This window comes from Cupressus sempervirens, chromosome 1, assembly GCF_028749045.1.
Source record: "Cupressus sempervirens isolate cs-2001-9-10 chromosome 1, ASM2874904v1, whole genome shotgun sequence".
Lineage (NCBI taxonomy): Eukaryota > Viridiplantae > Streptophyta > Pinopsida > Cupressales > Cupressaceae > Cupressus > Cupressus sempervirens.
In genome coordinates, this window is record NC_143118.1 from 819273144 (window position 1) to 819291577 (window position 18434).

Consider the following 18434-nt stretch of genomic DNA (forward strand, 5'->3'; position numbering starts at 1 on the left):
AGGAGATGTGTGTTCAAAAAGCAAATAATATTTTAAACCTCACTAAATAAGAGTCGGGCCAAAACAAATGGATCTGCTAACAAAAGGACCGAAGCTGCTAGCATCAGATAAACTAGAACCACTACCCAGCCATAACAAACTAGGTAGTCCACTCCACAAGCTCGAGCGTCCTTCAAAGATCGTGTCAATTTTTTAGAAGACTCCGCAAATAGTGTAGAAAGAGGCAAGACACCCTTCCAAAGAGTGATGACTCCTCTGAAGAAGGCACGATGCAAGACAGATCTGCCAACCACATTTTACGGAGCCGCACTACCATGTGATGTAGGAAAACCACCTTCATTGGAGAAACCAAACTGCGATGTATCCAAACATCCACCGTAGGTAAGAAAAAACACCGAAGGAACTAGAAATCACCATAGAAGAGGCTCTGTCAAAGCCCGATAAACTTAACTAAAAGACGATGTCCATCTGAGTGGGGTCAAAATGTCCACATGGAGAGCAAGGTTGGAGGATCATCAAATCAACTCAAGCATAAACATGACTTCACAAACAAGAAATCACCCAACTCAACCCGAGCTGATTCCATGCGCAGGGGTTGATGAATCTAGGCACAACTGCAATGTGGCAATGTGGCAATATCTCTAAGCAAGTTGCAGAGGGGCATGAGACCAATAGCACAAAAAGGTGTGTTTTAGCTGAAAAACACAGTCATGATACACCTGGAGTGTGGGGCTCGCATTGATGTCGAGTGGGATCAATAAAAATGCACAATCAACATGCTTTAATCATGTGCACCACTGACATGAGGTCTCCAAAAAGAGTTTGGAGTTAAAAATAACTCATAAACAACAAAATCATCATTCAGAAAACAAGATAATTGTGTAAGCATACACCGAAATTGTTGGCCAAATTTGAGGAGCACGCGTTAACAAAGGTGGAGCGCTGCTCCTTGAAATCGCAAGCCAAAACTTAGAAGACTCCGCCACATGGCATAAATGCTTGAGATCAGGCGCTGAAGACATCGGCGTCAAATCTGCTTTGTTACTAGAGTGAACAAGGAATTCAGCGCCAAAAAAAACTCACTCCCCTAAAAAAACCCTCATGCACTGATGGGGCTGCAATTAAGGAAAGGTACAAGCGTCTCATATGGAGCAACAGAGCTACAAAGAGTAGCACCATATGGGGCCCAAAAAAGGGCATGAGATCCAACATTTAAGTTGTGATGTTGACTATGGACGGACCCCCAAAATTGCCAAAAAAAAAACTATGTAGGTCTTCAAACCAGAGACTAGGGCAGGTACCGTACCGAAGCAGACAAAACTTACATAAAAATGCACCTCAAAAATCACGCTCTAAACATGCCTTGCATGTGCTCCCAAAAATGTCCTCCCCCCATCACGAGATAAAAATCATCTTTCAATATTCGGCATGCATTTTTGCAAAAAATAATTTGCAATAAAATACTTGACAAAATAAAATAAAAAATATTGCTGCCTCAATTTGCATGCCCAAGTCAAAACGACCTAGGTGCAAAAAAAATTTGTCTCAGATTTCAACAACGTATTTTATATGGAAATGGGGGTTTTCAAGCGTTCTAAGCTCAACGGTGATGTTCGTTTTTGCTCAAAGTGCCTCGAAAATCAATGACCCCCCAGATCCAATAAAAAAAACGCTAAAAACTCAGAGTTGAAAACCGATGCCAAAACCCTCAAGAATAGAATAGAGGAATGAAGATCTGGTGCTCTGATACCATGTTGAAGTTGATGAAAGATCAACCCCACAGCTCCCAAGAATCACCTACATGCAAACACTTGTTATAGAAGAGTGAGACACAAAAAGCTATGGAGGCAGGAATTGCCATATCCATAGACGAGACATTCTTGATGAGCAAAAATGTAGATTGCTATAATCAACAATGAATTAGTTAATTATTACAAAGAGAGATCGTCCTTATAAAAGAGATCAAAACCCTAAAAAGGTCTAACCTAGGTTGCATCATAATAATTAATAAAAGAATTAATTATTAGATGCCTAAAGTTTAGCTTAAGTAGACTAGAGTTAATTAGAAAATATCTAATTACTCTAACAGCTACTACATGAAACAGTCATCCCACCTTACATGCACTCAGCTTGAATGCTCATAGTAGCTCCCTAGTACCTACTTATAAGCACACTAGCGTTCCACTCAAATGGAATTTCTATGTTAGGAAACATAGTTTACATCTGTTGACTCTTTGAAACCAATTTAAAAGATGGGATTGAGTTTTTAAAATTTGTAGCTTCTTTATTTACATGCCCTGATTCCACGGCCATACTTCAGACAGAATAATTCTAAGCTATCTCAGAGTATATCATAGATTATTATCGTCTTTACTCTAAGTTCTGGAGTAAATTACAGTTCAATAAACATGGAGAAATAACTACAGGTTACCTTTCAAGTTTCCAAATGTTCTCATTTCAAGTTGATTATACTTCGATTATTAGTCCTTTGGAAAGATAAGTAAATAGGTTCACGGTTCTTAGACCCATTGCAAGGATGCAAAGATAGTTAATAAAAGATTTTGGAATTAAGGACTATAACACTACAAATTCAATATCCAAACTTAAATACAATATCTCTTTCATATTGCTCTATAACATATAAATTCCAGAACGTTTCCTCGTCATGATCAATTAGATATTCATCAGAAAATTAACCAAAGAGATTACCTTTTAAGACTTTTTACCTTCAGTATATGTTTGCATATGCAACTGGCAATAGCAAGAAAGGAGCATATACAGCTAGGAATAATAAGAAATGAGATGATAGTTCATGCCTGGAAGTTTCAGTCAGATGAAGGCTCCAAGCGTGAGCTAGATCTCAGTACAACTCCTATCTATTATCTAGAAACTACCTCTGTTATAATTATGAATACTCCCAAGGCTTTCTAGATTCTAAAATCTACAAGCTATGGCTTCCACAGCCCATATCAAAAACACCAGACTTTTGTCTTTTTAGTGCTCCAGTCAACCCATGATGTGGTGGTGTGTCTATCTTTTTTATCATGTGTAAGAAGATGATATCATATAAAAGCATCTTTGTATATCTCTGGAACTCAAAATGCTTACATTCCATTTAATCAAGATTGGTTATCCTTGGATTCCATTTCATTTTCATTCAATTTCAATTACAACCCATATTCAGTCAGTTGACAAACACCCAAATATGGGAAGGTGGCACCCTTATACACTATACATGGCTAAATAATATAATAGCAATCTACCATGTGAGCATTTGGCTTCATTAGCCAATATAGTTGTTTGCAATAATTTTAGAATCGATTTATTACAAAATCCATGTAACTGAATACGTGTATAAATATGTATTAATGTAAACACATACACATACATAAAACTTTGACAGTGGCACTCACCAGACATTGGCAACCCTAGACGTACCACCTACCCATAGGCTTCATATGACTCAGATGGCAATTCGACCTTCCAAATGCTTATAAAAAAAATGTTGATATCTATGTTTTGTTCAATGTTCAATTGATTTACTGAATTTTTGCCAAGTCCCAAATATTTAAAAACTTTGGGTCTCTGCCAAGTTATTGCTGAATCTCAGTTCTTCAACTATAGCGAAAAAAAATATTACATAGACTTCGAACACAATAAGGCATTATACACACCAAAAGCTTTTGTAATTATGAATGAGTCTATACAGCGATGCCCAATGCAAGGAATTTCTAAAACTCATTGTTCCTACTCGATACTAGCAAATACTTGAGAGACGTTTACATGCTTTGTGGGTTCCCCAGGGTTATTAAGTTAGATGGTCAGAGAGCAATTAGTACACCTAAAAAACAGTCATCAAAGTGGCGACTTGAGCACTAAAATTAGCCCCACAGAATGAACAATCCCACAAAAATAAGATATATTAAAAAAATCAGATAGGATCCTCCATTACCAACAAACCTGGATCTAAAATCATATCATTTACAATATCATTGCCATGTTGAATTTTGAGTCTACATCTTTTGTCATTGTGAAATCTTATATCTTTTTTTGAGTAGAGAAATGTTCTGCCGAGGCAATCTAATTAGCCATCCAAACAAAGATATGGCACTATTTTGTCCTGCTTCCATTACAGATCAAATTTACATAAACGGCTCCACCTATTATGTTCCCCTGTGAACACAGTGTGCTCATCCTCAAACAAAACTTATGATTTAAATTTATAAAATCAAATCTTGGGTAAACCATGCAATTCATCTGTAACCAGCACAACATCAGATCTGAAAAGGCTTTACTATATCTAGATGTGTGCATATGTATACATGTGGATGCCTATGTATGTATGGCACAATTTGACATTTGATTTATGTGATCATGTTTTGGGTTTCTGATACCATGCAATGTATCTGTAACCAGCATTGCATTTGATAGGCTTTACTATATCTGTGTATGTCTGTGTGTCTGGGGTTTCAGACCAAAAATTGGTGCAGACGAAATAGCTATTAATATATATATATATATATATATATATATATACACAAGCACAGATTACATTAGAATTTTCAGATTTTATTTAGAATGAGTATTAACATGCAGATGGGGTTACACAATGAATGCAACTTGCATCATGTGTGTGTGGGGGTGCGGGGGGGGTGTGTGGGTCCGTGACTAAAGACATAATTATATTGGAAGTAGGTCTGTGGAGAACTAAAGATGTCTTTTTAGAATCTTCCAGCACCTACACAATGCAGAAGACTCAAGCATAGAAACTAATGAAAAGAGAAATTTATTTATCAAGTAAATTGAATGGCAAGGTGTGGGAGAAGAAATTATAAAATTTAAAGATTGATCCAGTGGGTTGTTAAGGAAAGATTGTTTTCTGCAAATGTAATAGCACTGCCATTATTTCTCTGTCTCCAAGTGCAGATTTGTATGTATAGAAATAGGAGTAGAGGAGACTTGGCTAATGAAGAGATGTCTCTATGGTAGTTTATATGTTAATAACCAATTAGGTAATATTAACTATAGTATAAACATATCTATATATAATAAATATATTATTTAAATACATATATATATATATATATATATATATATGAAAGTTTGTCTAATTGATGATTAACCAATAACCATAAAAGGATTATCTCTAGATCAATTCAATCTGACTGAAGCTATAACATTAACACTCCCTCTTAGCTAGGAAGGATTGTTATAGAACACATTATGCTCTCAAGCATAGAGAGAGATATCATCTCAATATGATATTCTTGGAATAACGTATTTAAGAATATCAACATATATCCATCAAAAAAGATGTTATCTTTTGATATCATCCGAAGTATGATTCAACAAGAAATATCAATCATATGATATTCCACCAAGGATGAATCGGGAACCAAAACTATACATATGGCAATGCCTAAGGTTGACAAAGCCAAAGACAGGATTACTCCAGAAGAGTATGATGTGACAGCAATTAACATGGGCATAGTTACTGATTCGTCCTGGCATATGGTGGATGTGAAACCAGAAGCATGTGGATGCGGGATGTGACCAGAAGCCCTATGGATGCTTCCCAGAAGTCATCCATAGATGAACTTCAAATTCACAGACTGTAAATCCTCAACGAAATTAGCAAACTGCAAGTTTGCCCCAATTATAGTCATCTTCTGCATCATGTGATCTCCAATCACTCATGTTAAACCCAATAAAGCAGCAGCAAATAACTGCCCAAATTATTCCTCATAGTCAGTAGGACTATCAAATGCAAAGTATTCAAAAATTGCAATTGCTTATGCAACAACAGGCAGTGCAGAGCTTTCAACAGAACAAATCAACATCAATTCTCCAACAGAAAGAGTCACCCCAATCCCAAGTGAAACATCATCAACAGAATCAACAACCTTATACATATGCATATACATGGTATAACTGTATATGCAAATACATAGTATAACTGTATGTGTGTGTGTATACATACATACATACATACATACATACATACATACATACATACATATATATATATATATATATATATATATATATATATACACGCATCTGCATCTCCCCAAAAAAAAAATCTTGCATCGTGCACCTAATTCCGGATCCACATCCGAATTTGAATCGTAACTTAGAACATAAGGCATGCTACCAACGCACAAGTGATTGAGGAATTCGATGATTCCATCCATTCACTAAAGGAAAAAATTAAGGCAAATGGAGAAGTGCATGGAATTGAAAAGTGAGAACAAGGCTTTGTGTTTGTATTTGCAATGTCTGGAAAATTCTGTTAGACAAGAAGATCAAGCACCTGCTGTTTTTCTAGGATCCCTGCAAATGTACTAACAATTGCCATTGTCTTGATTATTTTCCAAATGCAAATTGAAAGCTTATTAAATATGAGAGGAGGAGACATGTCTCATGAAGAGACATGTCTCTACGGTTAATCATCACTAGTTAATATACATACATACATATATATATATATATATATATATATATATATATATATATATATATATATATATATATATATATATATATATATATAAATGATGATTTACCATCAACAATGTATCTCATGTTAAAATCAATCCGACTGAAGCTACAACCTTAACGCTCTCTCTTAGTTAAGGAGGATTGATATAGAACACATTATGCTCTTAAGTATATGAAGAGATCACCTCAGTATGATATTCCTGGAATGGCATATTTAGGGATATCAACATAAATCCATCAACATAGATGTTATCTTTTAATATAATCCGAAGTATGATTCAACAAGAAATATCAATCGTATAATATCCATCATACGTATATTCTTTTGGTATGTGCACTGACATCAAATCCTTGATGCCTACCAAAAGAATATGTTATATCCTAGATGGATATGAGTTATCTGATTTCCGATACTCCGGGATAACAATTTAAAATAGTATATCAAAATAACAAGAAATCACAATGTCATGGTCTCCATCATAACAAGTATCATGATCTCCGACACTCCGGGACAACAACTTAATGAAGTCTAATCATGACACGTTCGTTATCATGACTTCCTGGGGCAACAACTTAATGATGTCTCTCATGATAACCGATCTACCATTTATAAGATCACCACCTTACGATGGTTACCTTCTGTATGATACATTTGTTATCATGACTTCCAGCACTCTAAGACAACTTAATGAAGTATGTCATGATAACAGGTCTACATTTATAAGATTGTCACCTTACAATGGTTACCTTCTGTTTATATATGTTCATTATCATGACTTCCAACACTTTGGGCCAACAACTTAATGAAATCTGTTATGATAATGGGTCTACCATTTATAAGATCATCACCTTACAATGGTTACCTTTTGTTTATATATGTCAATGAAAAATCATCACTTTTCATTACATATGTGAAATAGTAACCACCATGAACCAAGTCAAAGGGTGGTGCAAAGGCATTCACCTCAATTCTCTCTCACATAGAAGAATGCATTACAAGGAATTTCACTTAGACTTCTCCTTATAGAGAAGATATCATTCACAAAGGATTGCACCTCAAAATTCTCCCTCCGAACAATGATCTCGAGAAGTCAGGTCCAGCAGTTACTCTCTTAGAGGCTCTCTTCCCCCAAGGATTCTTGTCAAACTCACTCTGAATTTGATATCAATCTTTTGATTTTCTAGTGATAAGTCAATACTTCCTTATGATGCACTCAAGAGTAGGCCCATCAAAATCATGCAGTCACACAATGTATTTCTAGACTCCCTCGGAGTATTAATCTTCTAAGCTCTTGTGTTGCCTTCAAAGAAGTGTCATACTCCCTCTTAATATAGAAGGATACTCATAATCTCAATCATCAAAGATATTTGCTTCAAGAACCTCACTTCATCGAGCTTGATCACAGCCTCAACTTCTTTTGAGCTACTGCCATAAGTTGCCTAATGTGTCATTCTTCTTTTCCTGCAAGATCAACTTTAGATACAAAGGAAAAGATCAAGGCAAATAACTCTTATAGTATGTGTATAAACACAAATAAGAGAAAGTACATTAAGCAAGTAAATATAATACTCAAGGATAATAAATACTTATCTACACATTAATGTTCTTGATACAAGTTGCTCTAATGAAGGTCCATATAAACATTTGTCTCTGTATAAACATTTGTCGACCAATGGGAATGAAACATTGGTTGTTATTCCCCCTCACAATGTAAAACTCCAACTCATTCCATCAACATTGTTGGGTGATAATATCTATTTAGTGAAACTTAGTTCTCATGAGCGATCATTTCGTTCTATGTAATTCGTACCTTGTAGTTTCCTTGTAGAATATTTATCACCTTTCACTTTGATATGTAGTAGGTTTTGCCTTAGTTTTAAGGAGATCGTATATGTTTTACTCTTCAAAATACATGTTTCCACTATTTGCTCCCTCTCTTTCATGATTGCTTCTAATAAAAATGTTAGCTCCCTCTGAATCTCAATCTTCTTCTTCCTGCACTAAAATTCTCAGAGGAAAAAATCAAGGCACATAGTTCTTAAAATATGTATTGAAATTAAAAATAAGTATTATTCTACATTACAATTATTATTATAATTTAATATAGAAAAATACATATTTTGAACATATATACATATATCCAATCTTCTATATATATTTTACTCTATATTTTCAACATATTATTTCCTTACTAATTTCACCTAAAATGATCACAAAAATAAATTGAAATAATGTTGGACATAACAAAAATACTTATCTCTCCTGTGCATCAAATCATAAACTATCTCAATATGCCTCAAACCAGAGAAATGTCAATATTATCCTTTGGTATTCCTACAAACTCCACCTTTCCCTAATCACCAAATCAATCTCCAAATCCTATTAATGCCCATCCTTTATTAATTTGTCCACTAATTTTGTCATCAGTCTTATATATGCCAATGGAGTTTTGTAAATTGAATCTTGTCTTCCTATGCCTTTACATAGATGCCCTTGTGGTATTACTTTGTGTCCCTCACACTCAAATGAAACACTTTTATGCTCCCCTATGGTCGTGCTTCTAAGGATTTGATTCCTTTACTCACTCTAGATCGGATTGCTTATTATGCTCGCAGTGTTTTTATTCACATTTGTGTGCTCCCTTGACTCCTATTTCTGCCTTGGTTCTTATTGGCAGCCATTTATTTTGTCCTTGCAAACTATATTGATTCCAATATATATAAGGAGATATATTTTCAACTGTGAATACTTGTCAGTTATGAGTTTAAATAAATAAATCATTGTCTCTATCGACTATACACTATTATAATTAGGGCACAACGATTCCACATGTCCAACGGTGTTGATGTATTTTTCTATTTGACCTTTGATTTCTGGGAAAGGATAACATAGTTTTGTTATTGACTTCTTCAAACTGGTGTTTCAATATATAAGTCATTATCTTGAATTGTTATCGATCACCATATTCAATCCATTGAAGTGTTATTTCAAACATTGACTTGGCTTGTCACCTCCATTTATGTGTTTCTCTGTTAGATATAGCTTCCATCTCTAAACAGATACTAGTTCTTGTGCAAACTCTGGCATGGAGTGAAGTGCTTAATTGCTGCAAGTGTGGTATGATACATATCTTGTTTCATTGTCCAACTCATACAAACTAGAAGTCGATTACACGTGGAACGACACCCTATGAAATTCATTTTTGGAAGCAAGGAGTTCAATATACTTGACTTATATTTGCCCTTGATAATACTCCATCCCTAATTATTCTCTTGATGATTGCGATTGTTGTGTTGCAAGTGGGAAGGATGCGCTAGTGTATATGATCAAATTCATCATAGTCAAATTGTATTATCATGTATCGTGCAGTTACTTCAGACCTTAGTTTGTCTATGTTCCATTTGTGGGAATGTGATCTAATCAAAACTATGTCTAAATAGAATAGAGTATATCAAGATGTCCAATTCTCCTCCCCAATTTCTCCCACCTACCATCGGTTCCAATCTTCATTATTTTCTACGAGAACTGAAATTGTTCTTCCGAATGTATTTGGTCTATTATTATTTCGTGCCAATACATCCCTTTAGGATTAATGAAGGAATGAACAAAGTGTATGTGTGATGGATCAATTTTTCTCATACTATTCTAAGAGCAACGTGTATTTTGGAATGACTATACAATTAAGGAAGGAACCTTTTTTAAAAATCGAGTTACTCCAGCCATATAGTATTCATTCAAGAGTTTAGATTGTGATTGGTTATCATTACCTTCCAAACTTTCACACAAGTCTAGATCAGAATGAATACTTTGCATAATATTTTAAATATATTTGTCTTACGTGAATGCCTGTAGCCCACGAGTGTAGATCAGAATGAATGCTTTGGTTAATGTTTTAAATATATTCGTCTTATGTGAATGCCTGTAGCTGAACTTCTGCATTGACCTTGCATCCATCATAAATTGTCAATCCTGCAACTGCATGAACTCATTTGGTATCTCTTATGTTTTATTAAAATCCCTTTTAATATTTGTTTTCTTTTCCCTTCTTTTCAATTATTTCATACTTTGACAGCCTAGCTCTGATACCATGTTGTTTTTCTAGGATCGCTGCAAATGTACTAACAATTGTCATTGTATTGATTATTTTGAATTTGCCAAATGCAAATTGAAGGCTTATTAAATATGAGAGGAGACATGTCTCTACAGTTAATCACCACTAGGTAATATATATTAATATATTAGTAATATAAATAACCATATATATAATATATTATTATATAATATACTATATATTATTATTATATAGCATATATAATATATTATATATAAGATATTTATCTAAATGATGATTTACCATCAACAATGTATCTCATGGTAAAATCAAACCAACTGAAACTACAACCTTAACACTTGTGAACAGGTTTATGGATCTCTGTAAGACCCAATTTGGTTCTCTTGTGGCGGATTACTGGATAGACAATGATTGGGTGGACCTCTCTAGACTGGACCCCATTTTGGTTGAACTAAGAAAGTGCCTGAATGTGTTTTTCCTAATCCAAAAGGAGGATGAGCTGAGATGGAGAAATGAACCTAGTGGTTTATTTTCTGTCGCTTCAGCCTATGCTGATTCTTTTGATAACCATGAAGAACCTTGTTGGGCCAAGGCATGGATGAAGGGATTGACTCCCAAAGTCAACATTTTCTTTTGGATCCTTTTGTAGAATAAAGTGCTTACCCTGGATAATCTTAAAAAGAGAGGGATTATTATTATTAATAGATGTGTTCTCTGCAAGAATGATGGGGAATCAGTTGATCATATCATTTTGCATTGCCCGTATTCTAAGAAGGTTTGGGATGATTTATTCAGACTTATTAATGTTGATTGGGTCTTCCCTCCCACTATTCAGCTGTTCTTTTCTAGTTGGAAGGCACCTTCTAAGAATACCTTGATTGGTAAATTATGGGACTTCATTCTGCCATATGTTGGATGGGGCATCTGGAAGGAGCGTAATGACAGAATCTTTAGAGATGTTGAATCCAACTCGACTCAAGTCTTCCACAAAATAAAGACTCTATTGATTGAGAATATTAATAATTTGGCTTTAGAACAGCAATTTTGTAATGAATGGGAAACTAGTGTTCTTCACAACTAGTATTTGAACAATGTGACAAAAGGGGATCAGGGACCTAATCCAAGAGATCTTGCTAGATGTGATTGCCCTCCTGACAATTGGTATAAGATTAACTTTGATGGGGCCTCGAAAGGTAACCCAGGCAAAGCAAGGTGTGGTATTGTGATTAGAAATTCCAATGGTGATAATATGGGAAGTTTGGCTATCCCCATTGGATTTCAAACTAATCATGTTGCTAAAGCCTCGACAGCTCTCCATGGTCTTCTTTATGCGAAAAAAATGAACATGAAGAAAATCTGGTTAGAAGGGGACTCTCTGAATATTATTAATTGCCTGAATAAAAAAACCACACCTTCATGGACAATTAGTAATATAATTTATGAGGCTATCCAAATTATTAATTCTTTTGATATGTGTGTGATTTCCCATAACTTCAGAAAGGCTAATGGGTTGGCTGACTGGGCAGCCAACGTGGCTTGTAGAAATGATCATTCCTTCATTTGGGATACTCATGATCCCTTACCTTTGGAGGCTTGACTTCTCTTTAATCATGATAAATGGAGGTCATCACAGAAGGCTTTTTAATTATGGTTGTATTAGTACGGGGTTATGATGTGGAGTTATGTGGCCGCAGATTTCGTGCTTTAATTCCCAATGATTTTTACAAAGTCTCGCACGGATTCTGGGTCTATTTTGCCTTAATGTTTGCAGCTATTCCCAAGCTTTCCTTCACTTGGGAGCTGCAGAATAAGAAATTTGAGAGTTTAGGTGCTTGGATAATGGGAGGAAAGAGGAAGCGTGTTGAACTCGTGAGTTGCAGAGAATGGATGAAAAAGGACGAGGTGTGGGAAATTTTGAGAAGGGGTAACTTCACTGGGTTTATGGAGAGGTTGAATGGCAGCAATCCTACCATCACGCAACAGTTAATAAAAACTTGGAAAGAGGGCTCAATCATGGTGGGCAATCAACGTATGGAGGTATCTGCGGAGGTGATTGCTAAGGCTACGGGTTTGGATATGGAGGGCCTCAATTTCTACAAGGAACGGAAATTGTCTAACCGAGCCGTTGCTGAGTTTGTGGATTCTGAGATTGAGAAGAGCTATCTGGTTAAAATTGGTAAGTCTTACATTAATCCGGCCTCTATCTCTCGTCCCTAGCGGTTCATTATGTATGTTATCATGGAGTATTTAACTTTGGATGGGAGATTTACAAAATGTTATGGTTATCACTTCATGCTGGCCAACCATTTTAGGCACAGCGTCAAAATCAATTTCCCTTACTATCTAAATCAGTCCCTTAGCATTTTTGTTCAAGCTTTACAAAAAGACCCTAATGGCAATCATGTCTGTCATGAGGGTCTAATGGTGCTTATAATGAATGTTTTAAAGTCTAAAAGAATTGTGAGGAACAGAGGTCGAATTAAGGATGTGGATTATGATACGGAAGGGAGCATGCAGGAGAAAGGTTACGATTTTGAAACCCAGGATGAAGCTGAAGGGGGTGATGTTAATATAAACAAGGTTACTGGGAATAGGTCTAAGAAGAAAAGAAGAGTGGTGGGTCATTCTGACTCTAACAAGGAGAGCGATTTTGTGAAGGATTTGGTGAGGGACTATAAGAAGAAATCTAAGCTTAAAGGTAAGGGGGTTAAGGCGAGTGCGGGGGTGAGGGCTTCTTCCCCTTCGGATGATGAGACCCTGGCCCGTCAACTAGAGAAGAAAAAATACCCTTCAAGGCGCCTCGAGAAAGATTTAGGTGATAAAGGGGAGTCGGGTGATGAGGACACTCAGGAGCAGGGGACACAGGAAGATTTTGATGACAAATTTGATGTTTCTTCTAAACCTCTGAAAGGGATGTATGGTAATCCGAGGGCTATTCTGAAAGAAATTGGGATAATGAAAGGCCAAATGCAGACACTTGGTAGGGAGATGCAAGAATTAAGGACAGATGTTGTGCATGCTAGTAAGATTGCTCATGGTGAGCGCACTCTCGACCAACATATTGACAAGCTCATGGAGGTTGTTGGAAGTGCTGAAGATGTTAAAAACTTAATGATGAAGATCCCGCAGTTGGAGGCCAAGAACAGGGCTATGGACAGAGACTTCAATGCGAGCCAAGGCAAGGTCACCATGATGGAAGCCAAGATAAGTAACCTTGAGAAACTGATAATACAATTGGCTGACAATGTGGGTATTTTGGTTAAAAAACTGGAAATGGATAAAGGCCAGATCTCCCCTCAGGCGGCTGATTGCCAAGGTCCCAGTAAGCGCACCAGGGCTCACTCCAAGAAGACTGATGACATGGGAACAAAGGATGAGGCGAAGGCAGTGGCAGACAACATGCAGATCCTGGCTGATCAGGCGCTGGATTTGGTCAAGGCTACCTAGCTGGGTCTTTAATATCTTTTTTGTTGTCTTTTTGTTGTCTCTCTGCTGTCTTTTTGTTGTTTCTTTCTTTGACCTCTTTTGTGTTATTTCTGGAGGTCTGTTTCGTGTATGCTTCTACTTCTTCTATCTTTTTCTAGCTTAACTTGTACTACGGTTTCAGGTCCTTAAAACTTGCTTTTACATAATCAAAACACTTGTCCCCCCTACAACTCTTTCAAAAGAGTCAATGAATGGCATTGAAAGAAAGAGGAAAGTTGTCCAAGGCACTGAAGGGTGGAAAATGTTTATGATATTGCATGTAGGTTTGTCGAGGCTCTAACTTAGATGCATGAAAGAACTTTAGCTTCCCTTCCATGATACACGTGGATGAAGCATGGGAAGACACCCATGTTTACTAGAACGAGACCATCCATACATTGAGGCTTTGAAGGAAATTTCCAGGCAGGGATTGATAGATGGTGGAGTGACAAGACAAGGTGTTGCCTATGACTTTGCTCAATGGAATGGTGCAGTAATCACAGGGAAGGAATTGTTTGAGAAATCAAATGAAGAATCAGCTCAACTGAGGAAGAAGATTAGAAATATTTAGGGAGTCTTCAATGTAGTTCAAGCAATGTTTGATAAGAGGTTAACTTATGAGGAAATGACAACAGAAAGATCCAATCTCCAAATGCTCAACATTTAAAGAAAGGAATCAAATTTGAGCTATTCTAGGGATAGGGCATTGAAACCATAGTAGGGATCTCATTTCATTAATGGTCACTTTGACCACTCCCTCACTAAGTGGGCAACCATCTTCTTATTGGTCCATGTGGATTTTTTTCTTTATGAAAAAATTTCTCTCTATAACCTAACCTTAATTAGGATAGAGGTGGCAATATCTAGGCCCTCGATTCTGTTTCAATCCGGAGCCCCCATTGCAATTTGAAAACTATAAAGGGGCTCACCCCTCATTTGTAGCAAAGTGAACTTTGGGACATTGTTGCTATGAGCTACCACTATAAGAGTACTCATTGAAGTTTGGTGACTACTTATAGAGCTTTGGAGTTTGCATGATTTCTTGTTCCTCGCTTAGGTTAGATTTGCTTTCACGTTGAGATGAATGAAATTGATACTATTTGCTCATACCTTTTGCAATTAGATGACTTTTGTGTGCAATGTAAAGTTGGTCCTAATCTTTTGTGTGGATGCTTAACTTTGATCATTGAATGTGCATTGTTCTATGATGGTGTTCATTTGTGATATGATAATTGTTTGCACAATTTAAAGATTGCACCCCCATTGTGTAGTTGATTTTGTGAAGCAAAGTGTGGTAGATTTCCCTGTAGCAGTTGCTATTCTTCAAGTTCTTAGAATTAGAATAGGACTTCTCGAACCTTGCTCCCATTTACTTTCTGCATATATCAGGAAAAAAACTTGAAGCACTTTCCATTGCCATATTGTTCGCATAACTCTCAAAAACCGTATTGTCTAAGTTCTCTTGAAATCAATCACATAAGTCTCCTTGGATAACATGTACGTCAAGCTAAACGAGCTCAGGTTCATCATGAAGTCACGTGCTCACAAAAAGAACCTTGGATTCACCCCTATGATCTTCCAATCTTAGTAGTGGGGGGATCTTTGCTGAAGAGAGGATAGAGTGTCCATTTGCACATTATTCTGTGTTGGTGCTGGTCATAAAACACCCATTAACAGGTCTACCAAAGCTGATCCCTCTAAAGAAATCCAAGTGACTAATCACTTGAAAACTAAAATCCAGATACTTAAGGAGTTTCCTTTACATCAATTTGAACAAATCTACTCGATGGCTATTAAAAATGCTTGCAAGGCCAAAGCTCATATTTGGCCATTTAAACCCTCCACTAACATGGAAGACTTAAATCTGCTTTGGGCAACTCATTGGGACAGCTGTTCAGAAGCATTAATGACAAATGCAGCAGGGTGAGACTGTGCATAGCCTCTCCTTTCTGCTTGTCACCACCCCATACGCTAAAAGCAAGTTAGCAATGAAGGTCCTTGTTTAGAGAATAATGTGCATGAGGAGATCTTGGTAGCAATAGATATACATCATGGTTCTGGTCTTCCCTGGTTGAGCTCAGATCCTAACTAATCAACTGTTTAAAGTTACAGTTCACTTATGTGAGGGGGTTTGGTCAGAATAATTATCATAATTATGGACATTAAGATCTGGTTATGTAGAATTGTTTTGTCCAGAGTTTCAGGTTTTGTAAAACAGTTTACTCATTGCATCCCCCATTGCTATTTTCATCTCTTTTTTGACATGTCTAAAAATCTATTGTGTCCCATTTTGGGTTAAATTAAATTCTCCTTAGGATCTGGATTTCTACTTCAACAGCCTGTTGAAAGGCCACTAAATTAGCTCACGTACAACATTGTTATCATGAACTTAAAGTTAATCTTCATTTTGCCTATTTTCAAACCAAATAAGCAATGAACAACTATGAAAATGGATATTACAACAAAAAAAGATGCTTGAAGAATGAAGGATGCAACTATTAAACAAAACGAAACCAAATAGATTAACAAGAAATTTATATCAATTGTTGCAATTAGCATATGTTATCAGGGTGCCCTAACAATTACCTAACACAACCAAAGTATATCCAGAAGTGATACAAAGGCAATTTGTAGATAGAGGCAATTGAAACAAGAGAACGTAATACAAATTACTTTCATCTAACTAAACATGTAAAATGCGAAAAAACTGTCTTTACTGTGAACAAATATGAGGATCCTTCTGATTGTTTTCTTTTTCTTCGTTGATACGTCAGAACAGGGGGTCCCTGAGGTTGAAGAGCTTCAGTATGTTTATGTTGCTCCATTGGCTGCTGATGCAATCTTGGCATCTTTTTCAAAATCTTCCAAACAAAAGTTTTAACCGAGAAAATGTGTAAATGATACTCAATGCTCCATTTTCAGCAGTACCTACACAAGTACAGATCACCAAAAGCACTTATTATTTATATTCGAACATCAAAAAACAGTTTATGAGGAAATACAAAGGCAACCTACCAATATTAACTAATGGAGGACAGTAATGATTACCAATGTCAACCAAAAAACAAACATATCAATATCAGCTAATGGCCTGGTGGCAAACATCATTTATGTCAGCCAAAAAAACTGAAGAAAGTTGGCTAGCAGGTATTAAAAAGAGCATCAATCAAGAGAGTGCACATGCCAGAATTATAGATAGATAAGATAATGATATTGATGTCCGACAAGAGATCAACAAGGGTCTAAGGGACTGGAAGATACAGCAAGGGATAAAACTAACCCAGCAGGAGCACCACACGTTGTCTGAAGAAGAGAAAAAACCAAAGCAAAAAAAGGGAACAACAACCAATGAGAGAAGGACTGTCCATCCTTTCTCAGTACAAAGAAATCCAGCACTGAAGGATAAGGCCCAAAGCAATCTTGGGTTTGGGCCCGTCTCTGAGCAATCCTGGATAAAGGGTGTCCCTATCTGGTGAAACCATGATGAGCTCTATCAAATCTATTGTGCCCAGAGGCGGGTGTGTCAAGTGGCTGCTTCATGCCCCTGGAGGAGGACATGGGCAGGAAGAAGGTGTTGATGAGCTGATCTAAGGCCTGGCTTTGAGGAAATATGCGCAAAAGAGTGAGATCACGAAGCTGAGAAGTCTCACGGAGGTACAACACTAAACACCGCTGGTCGAAATAGCTGAAAAGGGATCTACAGTCTCTGAATAAGCAATGGAACCTGCCTCTGATCTCATAATAAATGGGGCATCTGAAGATGAAATGGATCTCAATCTCAGCCTCAAACAAAGTACAAAGGTGGCAGATCCGATCATCCCTGGTGAAATGGTGTTCCGTCTGGCAGCGAAGCCGGTGGGAACCGTCTTTGAAAGATCCTAGAGAAATGCGAAGGGTGTGACACCAGCGCCAACTCAAGTGAAAGGGACGAACAAGAGTCCAGTCATGGATGTCTAAAAAGTGCTCGGAGTAGAAGGCCATCCATGGTCACAAGCCCCTAGGAGGGTTAATCCAAGTCGTGGTGATGTACTATTTGTAAATGTCAAGTCTGTCTGTAGAAGATAGTTACAATTAAGATGAAAAGGAAGATTCTCTGAATATGGTTAAATAAATAAATAGCAACTCCTTGTTGAAGGTCAAAGGTAACGAGGCATATAGATGTTGAGTTGTACACAAGTCTGTAGATAAATAAGCAAACTATAAAATTATAAAGAAGGGCAGCCTTTGAGGATGAAATTTTAGTCACTTGAATATGCATTCCAAACACCTTTGAAAGCAATTGAAAGCATCCTTTCAAATTAAAAAAATCATAAATGATAGAGATAAAGTACAAGGTGACTGTACAAGCATTGAAAAGTAAGATATTTGTGGTCTTTAACTGAAACTATGAGTTGG

General features: G+C 36.6%; 1 protein-coding gene across 1 annotated transcript in view; it reads right to left on the bottom strand.

The window, feature by feature from the left end:
* The window catches only part of LOC149580391 (SWIM zinc finger family protein), a 60766-nt gene that overhangs the window by 10773 nt on the left and 31559 nt on the right, over positions 1 to 18434 (bottom strand). Inside the window, exon 3 of the mRNA XM_089790553.1 lies at positions 16757 to 16967. Coding sequence (XP_089646679.1) covers positions 16757 to 16888 — 132 coding nt within the window. The 5' untranslated portion in view covers positions 16889 to 16967. The remainder of the gene's footprint in view (positions 1 to 16756; positions 16968 to 18434) is intronic.